Below are 21,299 nucleotides of genomic sequence, written 5' to 3' on the forward strand. Positions count from 1 at the left end.
TATCGTCTATCGTTAAATAATATAAATAAAGATATAAATGGGAATGCCACGGGGATTGGGAATGCTTGATGATGAATAAAGTTATCGAGCGTATAAAACGATGAGACGACGAGGGTCGTATTCAAGCAACTTGAAGGAGGCGATGAGGAGTCCGAGGTGATTTGTTGTGGATGTCAAGCACGCGGCCCATTCCAATCACCAATGTTACGAGTCACGATACCTCACCGCCCTCCCTTCTCCATCGAGGAATGGGGACTCTCAACCTCACAGCGACCTCTCCGTCCCTTGCCTCGTGTGGGTGTAGGGCGTCGTGTGTATTGGAACGAGACCCGTCATGTAGGGTAGACAGCGGTTCGTCGTGCGTGAAAGAACGTGGGTGAAGACTAGAATGTGACTGTCGTTCGTCGTGCATGCTCATGCTATGATGAGGCCCATCTTGTACGCTAGAACGTCGCGCGTCGCGTGGAGAAAGTCGTTCGTCATGCACACTAGACCGTCGTCCATCCACTTGCAAACTCAACCGCCCAGACCCAGACCCATCACTCACCCCAGACCGCCTCCTCTCCCGCCCACGCCCACTCCCAGGAGCTTCTTCATAACTCGTTAACCCCGCTAAACTCGAAAGTGGGGGCACACCTCCGATGAATCCTTGTGATGCGACGCGATAGTCTGGTGCTGCGTTCGCATTCGGGTCTCCATCCAGGAGGCCGCTTGTGTTGCCTTCGACACTGACACTGACGCCCACACTCACACCAACGCTCCCTTCGACGACACCCCCGTCCCCATCCAAATCCTCTCCAGATCGCCCACCATGCGAATGCGACACCGAACCAACGTCCGTAAACCCCCTCCCCCAAATGGCACTCTCCGCAATCTCAGCAGGAGGCGTTCGTGGACTATGCGGTGAATGCGTTCCTGTGAAATAAGGCGTTTGGGCTCTGCTTGCGTTTCCGCCTATGCTGAACGTTGTGTGGCGTGAATGCCCATGTCCGTGTGCGGGGTATTCGAGTGGTTGAAGCGGCGACACCAAATTCCCAAACGATCATGAGTGGCCCCCTCCTGCACCACCACCAGCCCCAGGAGAAACGCTCGCCATCCCCAACCCATGCCCATGCCCACCCATACCCACAAGACTCGAATAACACACTGATCCCCCGCTGAACCACCCACTATGCAGAGGTTTCATTGCGATGCTTAGAAGAGAACCTCTGGTACGGGAGGCTGGTGGGCTGTGGGTGTATATCTCTGGGTTTGATACTGGGATTATGGGTGGTCTGTGTGGGTCTGCGGGAGATAGGGAGATGGGTGCGGGTGCGGGTGCGGGTGCGGGTGCGGGTCTGTGTGTTTCGGGAACAGAGATGGGTACAGGCACAGCTGGGGGAGGCCCCATCGTCCCATAGGCATGTACATGTCCCCAAACGCGCTGTTCGAGACTAGGAGCGCGCGAAACGAGTCGACTGGGTACTTGGCTTGTAGGGTCTGAATTCAAGTGTGGCGATCGCGGACGACGAGATAGGAGTTCTGAATTGACCCAGTCGAGTACGCCATGCGGGAGCGTATCAGCGTGGTGCACATGCGGATGGAAGCGAGCTTGCACCCGGGGAAAAGGACTTGCTGAGGCCTGGTGTATGGGGATGTATGGAGCGGAGGATACGTATGGATTTGCAACGCGCATGGTAGATAGAGCACGCGGACGCCTTTGGCGAGTGGGATAAATTTACAGAGGGCAGTGAGGGTATCACCTGCAGCCCAAACACGACGAGGGAGTACAAGCTTTTTCGGGCCATGTGTTCTCGACCTCGAGTGACTCTGGTGCAAAGCTGCGTATTAGGGTGACGGGATGTGATGCGGTGAGGTTATGTAAGAGGCCAGCGCGGACTGCGGTTGCGCGAAGTTTGTAGGAAATGAAAGAGGAAGGGTTGGTGGCGGGGAGGTGTATTGAGGATGCGAGTGTTCCGCCGAGTGCGAGTGAGAAAGGAAAGACGTGTTTGCTTGCTTTGAGGGTATGTCAGTGGCGTTTCTCGCCTTCGAGGAAGGACTAATCATATGTGCAGAGACTGAAACTCTGGCTTAGGGTGATTCTAGCAAACCGAGATGAGATAAGGAGATTGAGATGAAAGAAATGACGTACGGGTCGTTAAGAGAAGGTGGTACGCGAGTTTTACCACGAAATTGGAGATTGATCTCTTTGATAGAGGTCGCCTCTGAGAGAGTGAGGATGAGGTGACCAGAAAGTTAGGTGAGGTGAGGACGGGCGGGTTAGGACGTTCCTGTGTATTACAACTTTGTGAAGGTCGCCTTTAAGAATCAAACATAAACTGACCTCCTCAATGACCGGGCCAGTTTATACGTCCCAATGTTGCCACAGCCGTTCTGGATGCTTGGCGGACAGTGGATGATCACATGTAGTGATCGTGCACAATGCGGTGAATGCGGATGACATGATTTGTCGGTAGAAGCACTTGAGACAGTCGTTGATTGTGGAGAAAAGAGCGGCTGGGTAGCGCACAGTAAACTTGGTGAATTAACGTTAATTAACGCTAATCTACAATATTTGTTAATTTGGGTTATTTTGATTGATCACGCTCTCGGAAATCGACTCGTTCATTCTCAGCTATTCTGTGGATCTCATAGAGCTGTCCTTCACATGCTACAGTACTATCTCAAGCAACTGGTTCCATGTAATTTCCACATGGCTACACCTTCGATGGCTCACCTTGAAGCTGGACTCCAAAGCCATCCCCACGATACCTCTTCATGTGCCCCAGCCCTTTCCGGAACTCACTCACTTGCATATCTTGTGCGAGGACCTGAGCATTTCCACATCTTTCCTGCGTGATGCAAGGATGTATTCTGATACGCGTTCCTTCGGGTGCCCCAATCTCAAAAAAATTCAGATCGACGCACGTCGCACGCAAATGCGGCCCAGCCTGCATCTGATCCAAGCTTATTCACAAACAGGTCTAAATCTTGCATCTCTGTTCATCTCCTGTGTAATGTTGCTTTATATCACGAAACATACAAGCGAGAACATGGCAATGCTAGAGCACTGCGGCGTCCAACTCCCCGTCGACTGCAACTAGGCTTCTTTGCTTTGATGGGGCCTCAAACTGTGCTCGGGTGGGTCACCACCATCTCGTTTTATTCTTTTTCTGACCTGTATGCTCTCAGTCCTCCGCTATGGGTCTCCACCCTCATCCACATCACCACCTTGCATCATCCTCGGGGTCAGGTCCACGTGCACTCCTCAATCGCATTCCCTCCGCCATTATCAACCCAACGTTGACGAAGCAACTGAACTGCAGCAACGCCCAAGGCGAAGCGCCTCCTTCTGTCACGCTTCTGTCGAAGTCGCTGCGCAACGAGACAAGAAGGTATGTCTTTCTTTCATGGGTGTGTTTTCAATTGCTGTATCTGATTTTTCTCGCAGGCCTTGTATGTTGCTCGGCGGCCAGAACGGGTTAGCGACAAGGTGAAACGCATCAAGAATCCTACGTGGTGGACTCGTGTTGTGTTATTCATCTGCTGCGTGCCTCCTCCCAAGGACGACAGTCATTAATGGAGATGCTGCACATACACATCGATTTCTATCTCAGTATCTAGTTCCCTTTTTTCTCTCACCATAGTGTATCTTTCACCATCCCATCAAATATCATTCATTGACGCTTCACATCCTAACTCGCCTGTATTGAAATGGTGACGTGCTTTGCACAACAGTCGATGAAGATTATCCAGCCTAGAGGAGCTCAGCGTCATGTGAACTTGCATATCAAAATGTTCGTTTCAGATGCATGCTGGACACTGGCATCCAGACCCAAGCTTAGCCGACTTTCTGTGGGTCCTCGAGCGCTACACTCCGCATATGTGTTCATGCTTCTGTGAAGGACATAAGCGAATCTACTGCCCTGTTCGTTCGTACCACATCAAAACTGCCCTGCAAGTCGCTAAAGTCACTGCAGATCTAACTAATTTTCGATGTCAAAGTTCGCTCGTTTCCAGCCCAGTCAAACTTAGATCATTGTGTTCTGGATAGCTCTTACCCATCACTTCACCTTCCACTTGCCGGCATTGATGGGAGGCATACAACATCAACGTGGCACTCCATTACACCCTGACCGTCGCAAAACCATCACTGATGAGAAGGCTCCTACATACAGGCAGCATGTGCTGCGGTATTGTTCATTCCCGTCTTCTGACCGCTATGACTGTATTCCAATCATTTCTATCTATTTCTGGACTTGTATGTCTTGCACCGTGTACTTTTCGTTCCCCCGGATTTATGGCGTTTTACAGTCTCCACACACACTCAACCTGGCAAGGCCACCCATCTGACTAGACAAAATTCGCTTTCAGCACTGTAATCGTTTCGTTTCATCTCCTCATGTGATTAAGCTGATTCTGCGTGAACGCGACACGACATTTATCGCGTCTGTCAAGCTGAAAATTTACCATCGCAGTAACAAATCTGACCAGTCGTGTTCCGATCGACAGATCAGCTACGTCTCCACGCCCAAACCGTTACCAGAGGGTGCACAGGGCGCACGGCATATCCCATTGGCACAAGGGCAATATCTGGTACGTCAACACCCTATAGCGTTTGTATTAACACATGTAGAGATACTAAGATACGATAGGTGCCCACCATACCAAACGAGTCTGTACAAACGGCAAGTCTTGTACTTAACCATGTGCGTAGTCGTATTTACTCCTCGTCCGTGACTAGAGCATGTTCAGGTATTTACTCACGAACAGGTGATCCAAACTGTATCCCATGTTCTGACTGCTATCGAACAGGTCTAAACCTTGCGTCTCTGTTCATCTCCTGTGTGATGTTGCTTGATATCAAAGCGAGAACATGCTATTGCTAGAGCACTCGGCAGAACGACGGTTCGATCTGGTAGGCTTGGTGATCTTGGGCAGAACCTGCTTACTCAATGTCAATAGTCACCCAATATCGTTCGATGCATCATTTGTCAATTGACAATGCATTGCCAAAGCTATGTTGTCAAATCGGGCCGTCTGCGTTTGACCATGGCCTGCGATCTCATTTGCCAGGACAATGCCTTGATTTTCCAGCAGTATGGGAATCGCTTCTGCCGGCCCCGAAGGACGGTCCATAAACTGTTTGAGCAGTCCCAGGAACATGCAGGCGTTTATCCTATCTGACAGAAGGAGACTCGGCGCTTTGTGAAAATGTGTTGAAGGTACCGAAAGGGCTGACGGGTGGGGTACACAAGTAGGTTTCGAAATTAGATATTGCGTAGCTTCTTTGAGGATCAATTTTATACAGAATAACTAGCGCAATAATCTTTGGGTCTCGTAGAACACAATGTTCGAGAAGGCAATGATCGTCTCGTGGAGTTAGTTGACGTGTGCAATCTGACGCACATCAATCAACTCCACGTGGATGATCGAAGAAGAGGACAGTCGTCAAAAAAGATCGAGCGGGCTAAGGAGATATGAGAACCCCTTGATGTCTGGAGTGCACCGCAGATTCACACAAGAATTATCGTGGCTAGACGAGCGTCGTAGTTTGTTTTGCCCCAGCAGAGGTTGCTGGCTGGGTTGGCATCCCATTCGCTCCTCTTGACAGCTGGAACTGTCGTTTACCATCATTGTCTATACTAGACCTTGGAGGAATACAGACATGGCAACACGTCACACGTCCTACGAGGTCGATGCGAAATAGACAGGTTGGCAGGAAATCGTGAAGAAAATAATGGATCGTGCGGCAGGTCATGACCGTCGAGATATATAAATAATAGGAAGATGCACGTGGCGCCAGTTGCGGTCCCGGGCACTTCGCCTGCACGGCACATTTACTTGAAGCTGTGAAGATAACACGAGGATAACGCACCTTAGTAGACGACCTCGTGCAACTCTCTCGACTTCAAACCAAACATCCACTTCCTCAACTATAAGTTCATCCCTCTCGTTCTTCTGTGGAGTTAGTCTGCGTCGAGGTCTTCTGAGTAGTACCTGCAGTGAGTGTTGCTCTGAGCGCTTCTGTCAGCAATGGCTGAGGTAAGAAACAAGGACACTGACCAGACTCTGGGATCTAGAAAGATCTCCTGCGAGCAACTCCTGCGCATACATCTCAAAGCCGCCGAGTGCACAGGCTTGAATTCTTCTAAACAGGACCTCTCGTAAGTGATTCCTCATGCACTTCTATTAGCAGATATTCAGGTGGTCACAGATACGCTTGTCCATTCACCAGAAGTCTTGGCACTTTCAATACAACGGGAACCCGCAATAAATCAAAGACCACTCCAGTGAACTGCTCGCGCAGCCATATTCGACGATTGTCCTCGGTGGAGACCCTGAGTACCGACCATGGCGTCCCACGCTACCAAGATGGAAAAGACGTCAGCGATAAAGCCCCGGCGGACCATAGAAGGCCATACCGACGTGGTACAAGGTGTTGCGCACCTGCCCAGCGGGCAGCGCATCATCACATGTTCGAGAGACGGCTCGCTCCGATTATGGGATCTGGAGAGCGGTGCACAGATTGGCGAGGACTGGCGAGATGAGGGGATTGAAGCGGGAGCAAGTACCATCGCATTATCTCCAAACAGCAAGACTGTTGCAAGCGGAAGTAGGGATGGGACAGTGATGTTGTGGGACGTGGAGACAGGGAAAATCATCGCCAAATGGACAGGACACGCTGAATTCGTGAGTTCAGTGTGCTGGAGTCCAGATGGTGAGCGAGTTGTGAGCGGATCATACGATGGGACGGCAAGAGTGTGGGATGGTGAGAGCGGCGAACCCGTTCAGGGTCTGAATCCAATCAAGACGGGGCACAACTGCGTGTGGGCAGTGAGCTATTCGCCTACCAGCCAAATGATTGCAACAGGAGGATACAACGGGGGAATCAAAATCTGGGACGCCAAGACGGGCAAGTTGCTCTCCACAATCGAAGACAGGCAAGCTTGGAGCGTTGCCTGGACATCTGATGAAAAGAAGCTTATCTCCGGGATGGGCGGTGGCTCAATTAGGATATTCGACACTGCCACATGGCAGCAGATCGCTGTTCTAGAAGGTCGTACAAACGATATCGATCACGCCATCACATTATTTCGGAACGACCGTCTTCTTGTGAGCACATCATTCGCCGAAACAGCGCGTCTGTGGAATCTCGACACGAATCTCCCGGTCGGTCCACCACTCAAGCATGAAGACGACGACAAATATATGGCAGGTGCAGCCTTTTCCGCTGATGGAAAACTGCTCACAACTTGCTACCGCAAAAACGTGTACGTATGGGATGTTCACGCCATCCTACACGAAGCTGGCCTCCAAGATCTACTGTCTATACCCAATGTGAGTGTCAACATATCACCACTCTGTTCAAAGTCCTGACAGTGTCCACTATCAGGCACCAAAAGACAAGGTATGCATCATCTCTTGGCTCTTCACCAATAGAGCATGCTAATCTCCCACTCGCAGAAGTCCTTGTTAAATGTATGTCATGCCTTTGTTCATATTTTCTACCATTGTGATGTGATGGGTATCTAGGCTGATGCTACGCGGCGTCCAACTCCCCGTCGACTGCAACCAGGCTTCTTTGATGGCGCCCCAAGCCGTGCTCGGGTGCGTCACCGCCATCTCGTTTTATTCTTTTTTCTGACCTGTATGCTCTCAGCCCTCCGCTATGGGTCTCCACCCTCATCCACATCACCACTTTGCATCATCCTCGGGGTCAGGTCCACGTGCATTCCTCAGTCGCCTTCCCTCCCTTTTCCGCCGTTCCCAACCCAATGTTGATGAAGCGACTGAACTCCAACAACGCCCAAGGCAAAGCATCCCCTCTCATCACAGCCCTCCTGTTGTCGAAGTTGCTCCAATACGGGATAAGCAGGTATGTCTTTTTGGGTGTGTTCCAAACGGCTCGTGTCTGATGATTTCCCTCCAGGCATTATATGTTGCTCGGCGGCAGGAAAAAGCTCCGCAGGGGGAAACAGCTAGTGACAGAGCCAGACGCATCCAGAACCCCAAATGGTGGGTTCGTGTGGTGTTGTTTCTCTGTTGTGTATCTCCTGCTCCCGACGACGGTCATCGCGCCACATAGAAAACATTCATCTCAGCATGTATTTTCCCTTTCTTTGTGATCCTGTTGTAATATTTCTCGATATCCCATCAATACCATCCATTGATGCCTCACATCTTGTGCGTTGCTGGTAGTCTCATGTTCGGCCTAGCACGAGCTCATAGTCGGTTGACTGCACCCGACGAGTGCGACAAGTTGAAACTGAGTATCGCGGTTCAGTTTTTCTTATTCCAAGTCAAGTTTAACAGACTTTTTCGTAGCAGTTCAACCACACCAACTGTTGGTCCTGCATGGTTTGATTCAGCACGATTCGTCACTCATTGTATTCAACTCCAAGCTTCACAGCCATGAAGACGCGGCAAAGGATTGTACTCGAGGCCCTTGCTATTTACAGATCTATGCTGATATCAAATCGCAGAAGACGATAATGGCCACTAGACCATGGCTGCTTCGCTGTGAGAGCAGAGACTCCATCTCCCACTGCAGGCACATATGCAATGGAGGTGGAGACTATCGAGATCTGCAATGCACCGCATGATGCGAATCCCTCACAAGTAAGCCAGTTTTCCAGACGACGTTACGAATCTCATGTGAGGTGGACTCGACAGAGTTCCGGACGAATAGGGCCTCCCATTCTCCAGAGCTACCGCTCATCCTCACTTATCTCTTATGCGAATTCACAAATGTACATACCCCATCGAAAGGCGCTTTTGCCTGCTTGGCGGTACACAGATCGTCGATCAATTCATGCGTTCTGGTATACGACTTACGAAAAAATTAAACAGTACCGAAATTTACAAGTCTATTGCTGGTGATGCAAATCGACTTCGAGACCACGGGTGCTGTGAGACTCAACTATCAGGATGCAGAAGCCAAAAGCATTCCCTGCTCATCTTCCAGCACACCTAAGACTGACACCTTTCACTGTACGTCTCGCACCTACCTCGGTCCTTCCTACCACTCATGTCTAGTCATCATGTATCAGTCGTTTGTGGCAGTAAGATAATCACCTCGAAACATAGTCCCAAAACCCTAATGTTGGACTTCACAAGAGCAGGTCGTCGCCAATATAGATAGCGTCCTGGAAGCTATTATCGAACTCTGTACGTTATATCACGTACGGCATCCTTGGAGGGTTTACCTTGCCTGTCACGTCGACGTCTATATCATCATATTGGCGTTCTCGACAACGTCAAAGCCTCTCGCAGGAGCAGTTCGAGTTTCAGCCAATCGAGCTGAGAAGTGATGAGGTGCTGTATGGAGTTATTGGAGCGATAGGTGTGTGATTCGACCATTTGAATGTTCTTTGGATAGGAAATGAAAGTTTGAATGTGTCGCATCCAGGAAATACCCCTTTGGTGAGGATTAACTCGTGATGATTTGGGAGTTGAGATTCTCGGAAAAGCCGAGGTGAGTTTCGAGTCAGCCTTCCCCTTCAATGTCTCCAACATGGCGCCATCTGTAGTTCGTGAACCCTGGAAGGAGTGTCAAGGACCGAGTTGCTCTGCTAAATAAGTTATTTGCGAAGCAATTGACCTGGATCTCATTGCTTCGTGATGTGTTCAAGTAACCGAGGGTGCAGAGCGGCAAGGTTTGCTGCACCCTCACATTGGATCCCGCATTTTTGAAGGCACTGTTGGATCTACTGGTATCTCAATAGCAACGATAGCGAAAGCAAGTCAAGTAACCCTAGTTCTGGTGCTGGAATGTGCTCACCTGATAGCATGATGTTGCAGGGGATATAATACAAGTACGCAATTTCCTCGAGCTTTCTGACCCATCTCACGTCTCTTAGCGATTATCATGCCAGACGATGCAGCAAAGGAGAATATGAATGCATTGCAGGCCCTCGGAGCTGATGTCTAGCACGTTCGTCCCGCAAGCAGCGTCGACAAAAAAAACAGGTGTGTGAGCTTATATGGTGGCCACTCACTTTTTGTTTACCACCTTTATCATGACAATCGCAGTACGTGGTGAGAAATCTTTTTGTCAAGTGAAATTATGCAACGACATCAAGATCGGACTAGCCCAGAAATCTGGCGCCAAACCAATGGTCACGTTGATGCATTTGTATCTAGAGCAAGTGCCCACTGACTTACTTTTCCAATACTATGATTGCAGGTACTGAATGGCTTCTCAAATAGATGGATGTCGGGATACGGTTGTCCTAGCGGACCCAGAAGGCAGTGGTCTCTATAACAACGTCGAAGCCTGTCTTTGTTGGCTACCTGACAATATCTCATGCACATTCAGGTCAGGCACGGCGTAATGTACGCCCAGAGAGAAGCTGAAGGCACCAAACGAAGGCATCAAGTTGACACAGTAGTCGAGGGGACGTGCGTATGCAAATATCATTTGTAATTCCCATCTGAATTATCTCTGTAGAGAAATCGACCGGACGACGAACAACATCGACCCTGCGCTCCTGATTATAGATGACACGTTCCGGTGCGTCAAGTTCTTGACCTTGTATTATAATGGGAGCTTATCGATGACAAAGGATAACTGACGTTGAAGCCGTCGCCATGTCCCGATACCTCGTTCAAAATGACGACCTATTTCTGGGCTCCAGCAACGCCTGCAATTTGGTGGCATGCATCAAATTCGCAAAGATAAATGGCTGGCGGGAAGGCCAAACACTTGTCACGAGCTTGTAGGTTCTCGGAAAACCCCGTGGAATGATCGTAACTCACTGTTATCCCAGGTGCGACTTTGGTAATAGACATTACTCCAAGGTAAGTGCACGATATCCTGAGAAGATCGTCTATAACGTCTCTGCATCTGGGCCCGTCATCAGGTCTGGCGAGTAAAAATTCTTTCGTCTGGAGATTCGCTGACGTGTGTAGGAACGATGGTTACTTGCGTAAAGCTAATACCCTAGTCGACCGCAGTCTAATCGATGATCTGATCGCCCAACCTGGTTCTGGAGTTTTTTTCACCTCAATAAAGTATCCGAGTGCTATGGTACAAATGCTACTTCATGAAGAAAACAACGGGATGGAGATGTCTTTAAACGTTCTGCCCGGTCGAGAGTTTCCCCCAGTGATTTGGAGGCAGTAAAGATCATCGCTACTTGAGGAGCAATCGCAGCAATTACATCATTGGCTATGCCCGCTGGGGGTACGACTTTCTGACAGTTGAGTGGCGGCAGCTTCCGATAGTGCTTCTTGAGTGCAATGGCCACCCAGACCAAGAAGCGAAGACCTACGGTACGTCGCATACACCAATGTTCTCCTCGTCCCCTAGGCTGTATTTCAAATGGTATTTGTTCCTATACTCCATCCCCTTCTACCCCTGGGACTAACTTAAACCATTCTACCAATTTAATTGACAGAACCCGTGACTTCTGCCAGCAGCTATTTACAGGGCATAAAACTAGGTCGTCTTCCTACCGTGTCCCCACCCTCAGAGTTATTATTCATATCTCATATCACCTCGCACAAATAATGCGTTTCTCCTTCGTCGCCGTTGTCGCTGGTTTGACAGCATCCATGTCTGTCAGTGCATGCGAGAAGCGGTTATACATTTGCGAGACGGACAGTGATTGTTGCCCTGGGCTTATCTGTACAGCGAATGTGAGTATGAGTAACTTTGCATCCAGGATCCAATTCCATGACTCACCATTTGCGCCTTGCAACGCTAAAAGGCTTACTGGCGATACTGTGATCGTAAATGATTCTTGATGAGCTGGAAGCTTGAGTGACAGGTCGTGATGTGAGTCATGTTTCTGCTTTTGCTTTAGTGCTGTACTTGATGATGTGACACGTAGTTCATCGTCAAATTACCCAATATAATCAACTTGTTTAAAGACATGCTCCAAGATATATGATTGATCCTATCAAGATATGACCTTTATATGTACTTAACCTTTTCCTTTTTACATACACAATCACTCCTCCTACCATGTGTCATACACGTTCCTCATCGATTCTCCGTCTCAATCAACATATTAATTCCTCTCCTCGTCAAATAATCTCCCTCAGTCTTTCGATCCAAGACTGAGGTGAGCTTTCTCGTTTACGGTTCTACTCTACCCTTTACTAACTACTACCCTACTCAGTCCGTTCCCGTCCTTAGGTATGATCCATAGTTAATACGAGTCTTTCGATCCAAGACTGAGTCCGTTCCCGTCCTTAGTTCCTAGTCCGAGTCTCGTCACCTCTAATAGGTTATGAGCCCTGGCTCAGACTAGGCTTTACATTTGTTTCTCGCTTCCACTTGCCCTAGTACCTGAGCCTCTCTGATCTTTCCCGAACTGGAACGAGGCTGCCCTCTATCACCGCTTGACTTGCGGATCCTATCAATTCCCTTGCTGCCATCACCGCTGTTGACTCCCATTGTTCCAACTCACTCATTACCAAACCCACTTACTTTTCCCACTCTATTGTCACCATCACCAACATGTCATTCTACATCAGTAATGTCTACCATATCGTCGTCTAACATCTGAATTCCAACATCCTTTCCTCACCCTCCTCTTGATGCCAATGGCTCTAACTACACCTCGTGGGTAACATCCATGGACCTTTGGCTCTCACTCTTCAATCTTTGGCGTCTCCTTTCCGGTGATGAGAAGGGCCCTCAGGGCCCAACCAAAAGCACCACTGAGACAGACATCGACTTCAAAAAGCGCCTCGCGACACATGATGTGAGCGCGGACGTCATTTCCTTCCGAGAATGCCAAAGTATAACCAAAGGACTCCTCGGTATGACGGTACATTCAAGTGACCTTATCCATTTCATGGGTGTTGCTGACCCAGCCACCATCTGGAAGGCGCTGGAAGACAAGTATCAGGTGTCTGTCGGCATCTGCTTTACGAGCCTTATGGGCCGTGTTTTTGATCTCCCCAAGGCATCTGATAGCGACTCCCTTACCAAGACCATCAAAGAAATCATGGACATCAAAGCCCAATTCAAGGTCATTGAGTCTGCGGAATGGAAATGCAACAAATATACAGTGGCTCAAAAAACTGTCCACATGTTTGTGCTATTTTCACTATTTACATTATTATATATGAATGGACAGGTAGACCAAGGTTATGCTAGTGGGGTACTCTGTAGTACTCCCTTGGGGCGTGAATTTGAGCCCTTGCCCGTGGGAATCCATGGTAATGTGGTGGCACTATAGGCCTTACAAAATGATGACTCATGTGGACAGTTTTTTGACCCTAGATTAAAATTATATAAATCATTAGTTATGACACCATAAAGTCATACCACTATTAAATAAATTATGAAGTGGTTTCATTATGACATCATTAAACCTATTGCTAAGTATATAATGAAGTGTGTCCCATATATCATAGTCATAATCACCATGAAAACCATCTCCTCTCCTCAAAGGGATAATATCCTTTCTCTGTCTACTACTGGCCTCTCTACTCATCAAATAGCCTCTAGAACTGGTGTATGCAAGTCTACTGTAGCTAAGCTCATCAAAGAATGTCACCCAGACAAGGAAAACTCCAGTGGAGGTTGTCCATCCAAACTCACCTCTACTGATAGGAGGGTCATTATCCAACATATCACCATAGGAAAGGCTGATAATGCTGTCCAAGTCACTCATCATATCAATTCCATCATCCCTACTCCAGTTTCTTCACAAACAGTGAGGAATGTCCTCAAGGAAGCCAATCTTAGGGCTGTAACAAAGAAGAAAAAGCCTCTTCTTTCCATCACTCATAGGAAGAGAAGACTAACCTTTGCCCTAGCCCATCAAAACTGGACTGTAGAGGACTGGAAGCGGGTCATATGGTCTGATGAGACTAAAATCAATAGAATTTGGTCAGATGGGAAGGTATATGTGTGGAAAAAGAAGGGGGGCCCTCTTACAGACAGAGAGATTAATGGAACTCTCAAGTTTGGAGGAGGTTCTCTAATGGTATGGGGATGTATGGGGTGGAATAGTGTGGGAATGCTTGCAGAAGTTGAGGGGAGGATGGATGCTGAGCAGTATGTGGACATCCTCAACCACCACTTGCTGCCTAGCATGGCAGAATCAGGAATTGATGAAGAAGATATTATTTTTCAACAGGATAATGATCCCAAGCATACATGCAGAAGAGCCAGAGAATGGTTTGAAGAGCACAATATTCACCTCCTTGACTGGCCAGCACAATCCCCTGATGTCAATGTCATTGAACATCTCTGGGGAGTACTCAAGAAGAAGCTTTTAGCCTATGAACACCCTCCTAAAGGAGTATGGGAGTTATGGGAGAGAGTTACAGTGGAGTGGGGGAAAATTACAGCAGAGGATTGTCAGAAGTTGATTGAAAGTATGCCTAGAAGGATAGAAGCAGGAATTAAGGCCAAGGGAGGTCACACAAAATACTAGAACAGCTAATTATCTGTGTAAAATACTTGGGTCAAAAAACCGTCCACATGAGTCATCATCTTGTAAGGCCTATAGTGCCACCACATTACCATGGATTCCCACGGGCAAGGGCTCAAATTCACGCCCCAAGGGAGTACTACAGAGTACCCCACTAGCATAACCTTGGTCTATTTGTCCATTCATATACAATAATGTAAATAGTGAAATAGCACAAACATGCGGACAGTTTTTTGAGCCACTGTACCCTTGTTCAAGTGTTACTACGTGCCCTTCCGGATTTCTATGCGCCACTCTCCCAGCTCATACTCCATGGCGCTGACACCAATGCTGGAAAGCTAATGCTGGAAGGTGTAATCAGCCAGGTCAGAAACTTGGAGCAGTACTATGCGAGTTTTGGCTCCGCAAACCTGCATGCACACCACACAGCCATGGCCGCTAGGGTGGCGAAAGCAGGTAAACCTACTGAACGTGCCAAGCCAAAGGATTTTGACGCCTCCAAGGGGGATAAGTGGGAGTTGTCGTGGTGTTCGACATGTGGATCTTGCAAGCGCACAGGCCACATCTGGTACAATTGCCATGCTTGCCTAGCAAAATCGGACTTGCCCAATACATCAGCCTACATTCCTTCCTCACCCTCACAAGGCACTAACATGTCGACTCTCACATCAGAACAACATGACAACATTCCGTCTTTCCTTCGTCTTCCTGTGCACTCTGCCAGTTACTCTAATACGAGCATTATTTACTTCCCATTCCACGTAGACTCTGCTGCCACCACACATATGGAATTTGAACACTCCCTCTTCACTCGTTATAAAACTTATAACCCTCCCTTAATCATGAAACTTGCCAATGATGATACCGTTCTTGCCCCAGGTTGGGGATTCATCACACTAGCACTTGACAATAATGGAAGACATGAGTCCATCGAACTCCCCTTCCTCCATGTACCTGACCTACGGTGTACATTGATATCCGTATCTGCTCTAGCATCGGATGGAATTTTCTTCGAAACGGATGCTGAAGGAGGACAAATGCATTGTGCTGATAGAACTGTGATCACATGTGTGAAATGTTCTGCTGGTCTATACTACCTCCGGGCCAAGCACACCCATATGGCTTTTGCCATCAGGACAGCTTCAGCTGCACCTTTACCACTGGCTGTATGGCATGCACGCATGGGCCATGCTGCAAACTCCACCTTATGCAAGGCTGAGAAGGTTGTAGTAGGACTGTCCCTTGACCTTTCAGACAAGTCCACAGGACCTGGCGACCACATCGACTGCCCGTCATGCCTAATGGGCAAGCAGAAAAAATTGCCGTTCCCGTCTCATGCTCGGCACCGTGCGACACACATTGCGGAACTCATTCATACTGATGTTTGGGGACCCGTCAACACCGCAACACTATCTGGCGAGACATACTTTGTCGCCTTCACAGACGATTTTTCACGTTTCTCGACTATTTACCTCATTAAGCACAAGAGTGAGGTATACTCTCGCCTCCAGTGATACCTTGCCTGGATTGAGAACCAGTCAGGTCAGCGGGTCAAACATCTTCATAGCGATAATGGTGGAGAATATGTCTCCCACGCGACCATCGAACTTCTGAGCAGTAAGGGAATCGAACATGAACTTACGATGCCACACACAGCAGAACAGAACGGTGTTGCAGAATGCAGACATCAGACACTCGCCACTTGAGCATTAAGTGCTCACCACCAGAGTGGCTATCCTCATTCGTTCTGGGGTCATGCTATCCTCAACTCAGCTTACATCAAGAATTTCCTTCCGTCATCAGCCACTGACAACAGGACACCATTTGAACTCTTTTTTGGTGAACTGCCGAATGTCTCGCACTTATGTCCATTTGGCTGCCTCGCCTATGCTCACATCCCAGACGACAATCGCCACAAATACGAATTTGTTTCAAGACAGTGCTTCTTATTAGGACACATCAAGGATGCTGGATATCTTTTATGGGATCCGGTGACACGACAAATGGTACGCTCCCAAAATGTCCATTTTGATGAAAATTTCTTCTATGGCACACCCAATTCAGTTGTTTCACCCCTCATTGAACTGTACAATCAGCGCACTCTAATGCAACAGCCCACTCCTGCATTACCACACTCTTTGCCAACATCAGAAGATACCTCCGAAATCACACTGACAGGACCCAGTACTGTTTCAGTGGGAGTACTTCCAAGTTCTGCTCCTCCCATTCCTGCACCTTCACAACCATTCCCGCAATCAAACAACAATGTTCTGCCTGTTACTACGGAGGACCCGGTAGAAACTGTACCATCTCCTGAGCCACAATGTTCGACACACCAACGCATCAATGCACGACCAGCAGTTCCAAAATCTGTCGCCATCCCAACCAAACACGTTCCAGTACAACGGCGTTGGACTTACGTCCCGGTCACTGTTGAGGAGGAAGTTGATGAAGAACAAGATTGTGGCACTAGCGCAACCCCTGACGTCACCATTAAACACTCCACAAGACATGTATCCTTGGCAGACAGCAATAAGGTTAATGGACGGAAGCTCCCTCCAAAAATGATAGCTGCGGCTCACTCGTCAAAAGATTCGGGTCATTGGGAAAGTGCGATGAATGAAGAGTTAGCCTTGTTGGGAGAAAAAGGAGTGGGTGTTTTAACACCACTCCCATCAGGGAGAAAAGCAGTCGGCTCACGGTGGGTATACTCGCACAAGTATGACAAAAATGGTCAGATTGCCCGTCATAAGGCCCGTCTCGTTGCACAGGGTTTCACGCAGATCGAAGGTCTGGACTATACTGACACCTTCACTCCTGTTACAAAATATGACACTGTACGTGCACTACTCTCCATGGTTGCTAAGCTTGATCTTGAACTTGATCAAATGGACGTGAAGACCGCTTTTTCTCAATGGCAAGCTTGATGAAGAAATCTACATGCGTCAACCCCCAGGTTTCGAAGACCCTGAGCACCCAGATTGGGTCTGGAAACTCCTCAAGGCCATCTACAGACTCAATCAAGCCGGTCGTCAATGGAACAAGACACTCGATGATTTCTTATGAAAAGAAGGTTTCAATTTTGTTCGCAGTGAAGCAGACTATAGTCTGTACGTTTTACGCAAGGATGACAAGACCATTTGGCTCCTCGTTTACGTCAACGACATGTTGATTGCATCGAACTGTCGGGATTTCCTTAATGGTTTTAAGTTGGAGATGAGCAAACATTTCGAAATGAAGGATCTTGGCGAAGCGCGTCATTTTTTAGGAATGCATATTATGTGAGATCGCTCCAAGAAGCTCTTCACCATCAACCAATCCTCCTTTCTCAAACAGATCCTCAGTGAAACTCAGATGTCGGATTGTCGACCAGTGTCTACCCCCATGGTCCTAGGCATCTCCTTGACGAAGACATCTGCACCCCTCACTCAAACTGAAGTGCAACAATTCGTGCACATGCCATATGCACGTGTCATTGGGGAACTCAACTTTGCTATGCGCGTTAGTTGTCCAGACATCGCATACGCAGTATCAACACTGTCGAAATTTCTGAGCAACCCTGGCATAGAGCACTATCACCAGCTTCACCATCTCCTTCGTTACCTCCGTGGATCCACGCATCATTCCTTGACCTTTGGTTTATCCGACCAAGGACTTGTTGGTTACTCGGACTCAGACTTCGCGTCTGACAAAGATGACAGCCATTCAATTGGGGGCTATGTCTACTATCTCTTTGGTTCCCCCATTAGTTGGCGTTCCCAAAAACAATCTGTCATTGCGACTTCATCCACTGAAGCCGAGTACATCTCTCTCTCTAACGCAGCCCACGAGCAGATCCATCTCAGTCAGCTGCTATGCGACTTTGGTCTTGACCTGTTGCTGATCACCCCCACCATGCTATATGGTGATAATAATGGAAGTCGTGCGCTAACGAAAAACCCGCAATTCCATGACCGGGCAAAGCACATTCGCGTCCGCTATCACTTCATTCGAGATCTAGTTAGCAACGGGACTATCATTATCCCATATGTACCCACACACGATATGGTTGCCGACATTTTCACGAAATCCCTACCATGAAAACTTTTCCACAACCATCGCCACTCGCTCACTCTTTGTTCACCTTCAAACGAAGAACCAGCTGAATAAGCTACACACGCATCTCTAGTGATTTGTGTCCGAGTGGGAGTATCAAGATATGACCTTTATATGTACTTAACCTTTTCCTTTTTACATACACAATCACTCCTCCTACCATGTGTCATACACGTTCCTCATTGATTCTCCATCTCAATCAACATATTAATTCCTCTCCTCATCAAATAATCTCCCTCAGTCTTTCGATCCAAGACTGAGGTGAGCTTTCTCGTTTACGGTTCTACTCTACCCTTTACTAACTACTACCCTACTCAGTCCGTTCCCATCCTTAGGTATGATCCATAGTTAATACGAGTCTTTCGATCCAAGACTGAGTCCGTTCCCGTCCTTAGTTCCTAGTCCGAGTCTCGTCACCTCTAATAGATCCATGCCCCATTAATTGAACACCAAGCAATCAACACACCAAATGACCAGTGCAGAAGTTGAACATCAAATAATGCAAAGTTTGGAATTCTATAGACCCTCCTGGTCGCCCTTTGTGACAAACAACTTGAATGGCACTAATAAATGTCAATGAACCAAAAGTCAAGCCAAGTCAAGTACTGTCGATCACGTTGTCGACTTGCAGATTAGTACAGATTTCTCAAGTGAAAGTGGGGGGTGGGGTGCAGACGGAGCAAGCGCACAACTACTGGCACAACTGACTTGGGGCTTCCATTCTTAACATCAGTACAGCTTGCACGTTATCATCTAGGGCATGCACAATTCAACATCATGTCCCTGCATTGCTATGAGCACCATTACGAACCCATTGCAGAATGTATTTCTATCCTCGCAAAGGAATTTGGCCATGCTGAATTTGGTGATGAGATACTCTGCGATAATAGAGCAACCCCCGCTGCTAAGATAAAAAAGACGTCAATGATAGTGCCCCACTATACCATGCGATACGCCATCACTGTACAAGGTGTCGCGATGCTTGGCGGACAACGTATGATCACATGTTCATTGGACGGCTCGCTCCGAATATGGGACCTGGAAAGTGGCTCACTGATAGGTGATGCCTGGCAAGATGAGGGGGAGAGAGTAACACTTGGCTTTGCATTGTCTTCAAACAGCAAGACTGTTGCAAGCGGATACAGTGATGGGACAGTGATGTTGTGGGACAATGAGACGGGGAAGGTCATCAAAAAATGGACAGGGCACACTAATATTGTGGTGCCAGTGTGCTGGAGTCAGTGTGGGATGTCCAGAGCGGCGAACCTACATCAGCAAAACTCCCCAAATGTCATAACACATAACATTATCTGATTAGGAATTGTCAAAATGTTTGAGTATTATGATGCATGTATGCATGCGTCATACGAACATTACACATTATAAACACCTCACCACCCTCACATCATGTCACATGACCCTCAAACATGGTGGCAGTGACATTATATTGTAGTTATAAGGTGGTAGTACTATTATATGTACCTCACTACAGTAGCAAATGTATATATGCACAATAGAAACAAGTGTACCATCAGGATCCAGAAAACCGAAGGCGCACATCAGTAAATTCACACATTGCTTATTTCAACTTATTTGGCACTTGTCACTACTTTGTCACTTATCAATAATGGGATCTACTTTTTTTTCTTGAACTAGCCACCCCAGCCCACCACCCTCCACTTGAGTGTTTCAAATTTCTAATAACCTATCAAATACATGTTTGATAATGATAGAATATAGTCTTCTCAAGTGTAGCTGCCTAGGGAAAGCATTTAAGTCAAAATCTTCTTGCTACTGTTTTGGCATTTCCACTTGACTAAAACAACCAATGTGGTTGTTTTGATATTGTCAAATGAGCTTCTATAGTCTAACAAATATTTTGGTGTACTCTAGTTGAGGGTGGTGGGCCCAGGTGGCTAGTTGAAGAAAAATAAGTAGATCCCATTATTGATAAGTGACAAAAGTAGGGATAAGTGCCAAATAAGTCACCTCAGGCAGTACTTCTCAGTAGTAATAAAGGGTCTCAGAGACCCGGTTTCTATGTTATGGGAAAGTTATCTATGAGACCCGACCTCTCTACTGTCCATTAATAGATATTATTCATAACCACCTCCAGTGGCTCTGGTGCCACCCATAATAGCCTTGTGTTCTATCAACTAGCCTGCAGGTAGCCTCTCACCCCCTGCCGCTGACTCTGAGGAGCCTCACTGCATTCACTTTATATTATTTTAAGTCCACTCTACTGTGGTTTCTTTAGTACTACAATGATGCCTTCGTCACCATCAACGCCAGGCAGGGTGTGACCTTCTCGCAAGTCTGAAGTTGTATCCTCTGGTCTTGGTCACCATTTTGTCAGCCCATATAAAGCTCGCGACAAGGAGAAAAGTCAAGCGTTGATTGAGATACCTGGTGCAGAGGCCAAATGGCGCCGCCTTCTTGCTCAGATGGACCAGTTGATGAACCCTGAATGTCATCAAGCATCACACTCACCAACCTTGGATACGAAGGGCACAACAAATGAACCGCCTCTTCCCACAGATAATTCTATCAATGACTCGGACGATGTGGAGATGTTTGTGCCGGAGGTAGAACCTGACTTCACTCACGAACAGCTGCTGTCCAGACGTCGTATTTCACCCGACAAATTGACTGACGCACTATACCGTAGCTGGTTAGCGCTCATCCCAACCCTCGTTCAGCCCCAAGTCCAATATACCACACGGACACAGGGCCGACCCTTGGAAAGAGTCAATGAAGTCATATCTGTGTGCACCACTCTCAAATGCGCAGGGAAATGAACGACTTTGATTTGTTTGTTTTTTGACT

The 21,299-nt window shown here is 47.8% G+C and overlaps 4 protein-coding genes across 4 annotated transcripts; 3 read left to right on the forward strand and 1 right to left on the reverse strand.

Annotated features, from left to right (window-relative positions):
* Positions 1-211: 211 nt before the first annotated feature.
* Positions 212-1,675, reverse strand: EDB91DRAFT_1256097 (uncharacterized protein; the record flags this gene model as incomplete). Its single annotated transcript, XM_041324106.1, has 2 exons — positions 212-954; positions 1,171-1,675. 2 exons carry the CDS (start codon positions 1,673-1,675, stop codon positions 212-214), a joined length of 1,248 nt encoding a protein of 415 aa, XP_041169618.1.
* A 6,694-nt stretch (positions 1,676-8,369) lies between these two features.
* On the forward strand, positions 8,370-9,755 carry EDB91DRAFT_1340427 (uncharacterized protein; the record flags this gene model as incomplete). The annotated part of the gene is made up of 10 exons (XM_041325711.1): positions 8,370-8,415; positions 8,466-8,601; positions 8,780-8,804; positions 8,833-8,973; positions 9,019-9,044; positions 9,121-9,325; positions 9,362-9,405; positions 9,440-9,457; positions 9,513-9,613; positions 9,678-9,755. Coding segments are annotated over exons 2-10 (693 nt in total), but the record flags the coding sequence as incomplete, so codon positions are not given.
* Positions 9,756-10,002: 247 nt separating this feature from the next.
* Positions 10,003-10,981, forward strand: EDB91DRAFT_214036 (uncharacterized protein). Its single transcript, XM_041326473.1, has 5 exons — positions 10,003-10,383; positions 10,433-10,495; positions 10,548-10,700; positions 10,752-10,782; positions 10,894-10,981. The coding sequence occupies exons 1-5, from the start codon at positions 10,289-10,291 to the stop codon at positions 10,912-10,914; spliced, it is 363 nt and encodes a 120-aa protein (XP_041169620.1). The 5' UTR covers positions 10,003-10,288; the 3' UTR covers positions 10,915-10,981.
* Positions 10,982-21,043: 10,062 nt separating this feature from the next.
* EDB91DRAFT_1063949 (uncharacterized protein) lies at positions 21,044-21,271 on the forward strand (the record flags this gene model as incomplete). The annotated part of the gene is made up of 1 exon (XM_041314645.1): positions 21,044-21,271. The coding sequence occupies one exon, from the start codon at positions 21,044-21,046 to the stop codon at positions 21,269-21,271; it is 228 nt and encodes a 75-aa protein (XP_041169621.1).
* Positions 21,272-21,299: the final 28 nt, after the last annotated feature.

The sequence above is a fragment of the Suillus paluster genome (genome assembly GCF_016628075.1).
Source record: "Suillus paluster strain FC165 chromosome Unknown EDB91scaffold_171, whole genome shotgun sequence".
Taxonomy (NCBI): domain Eukaryota; kingdom Fungi; phylum Basidiomycota; class Agaricomycetes; order Boletales; family Suillaceae; genus Suillus; species Suillus paluster.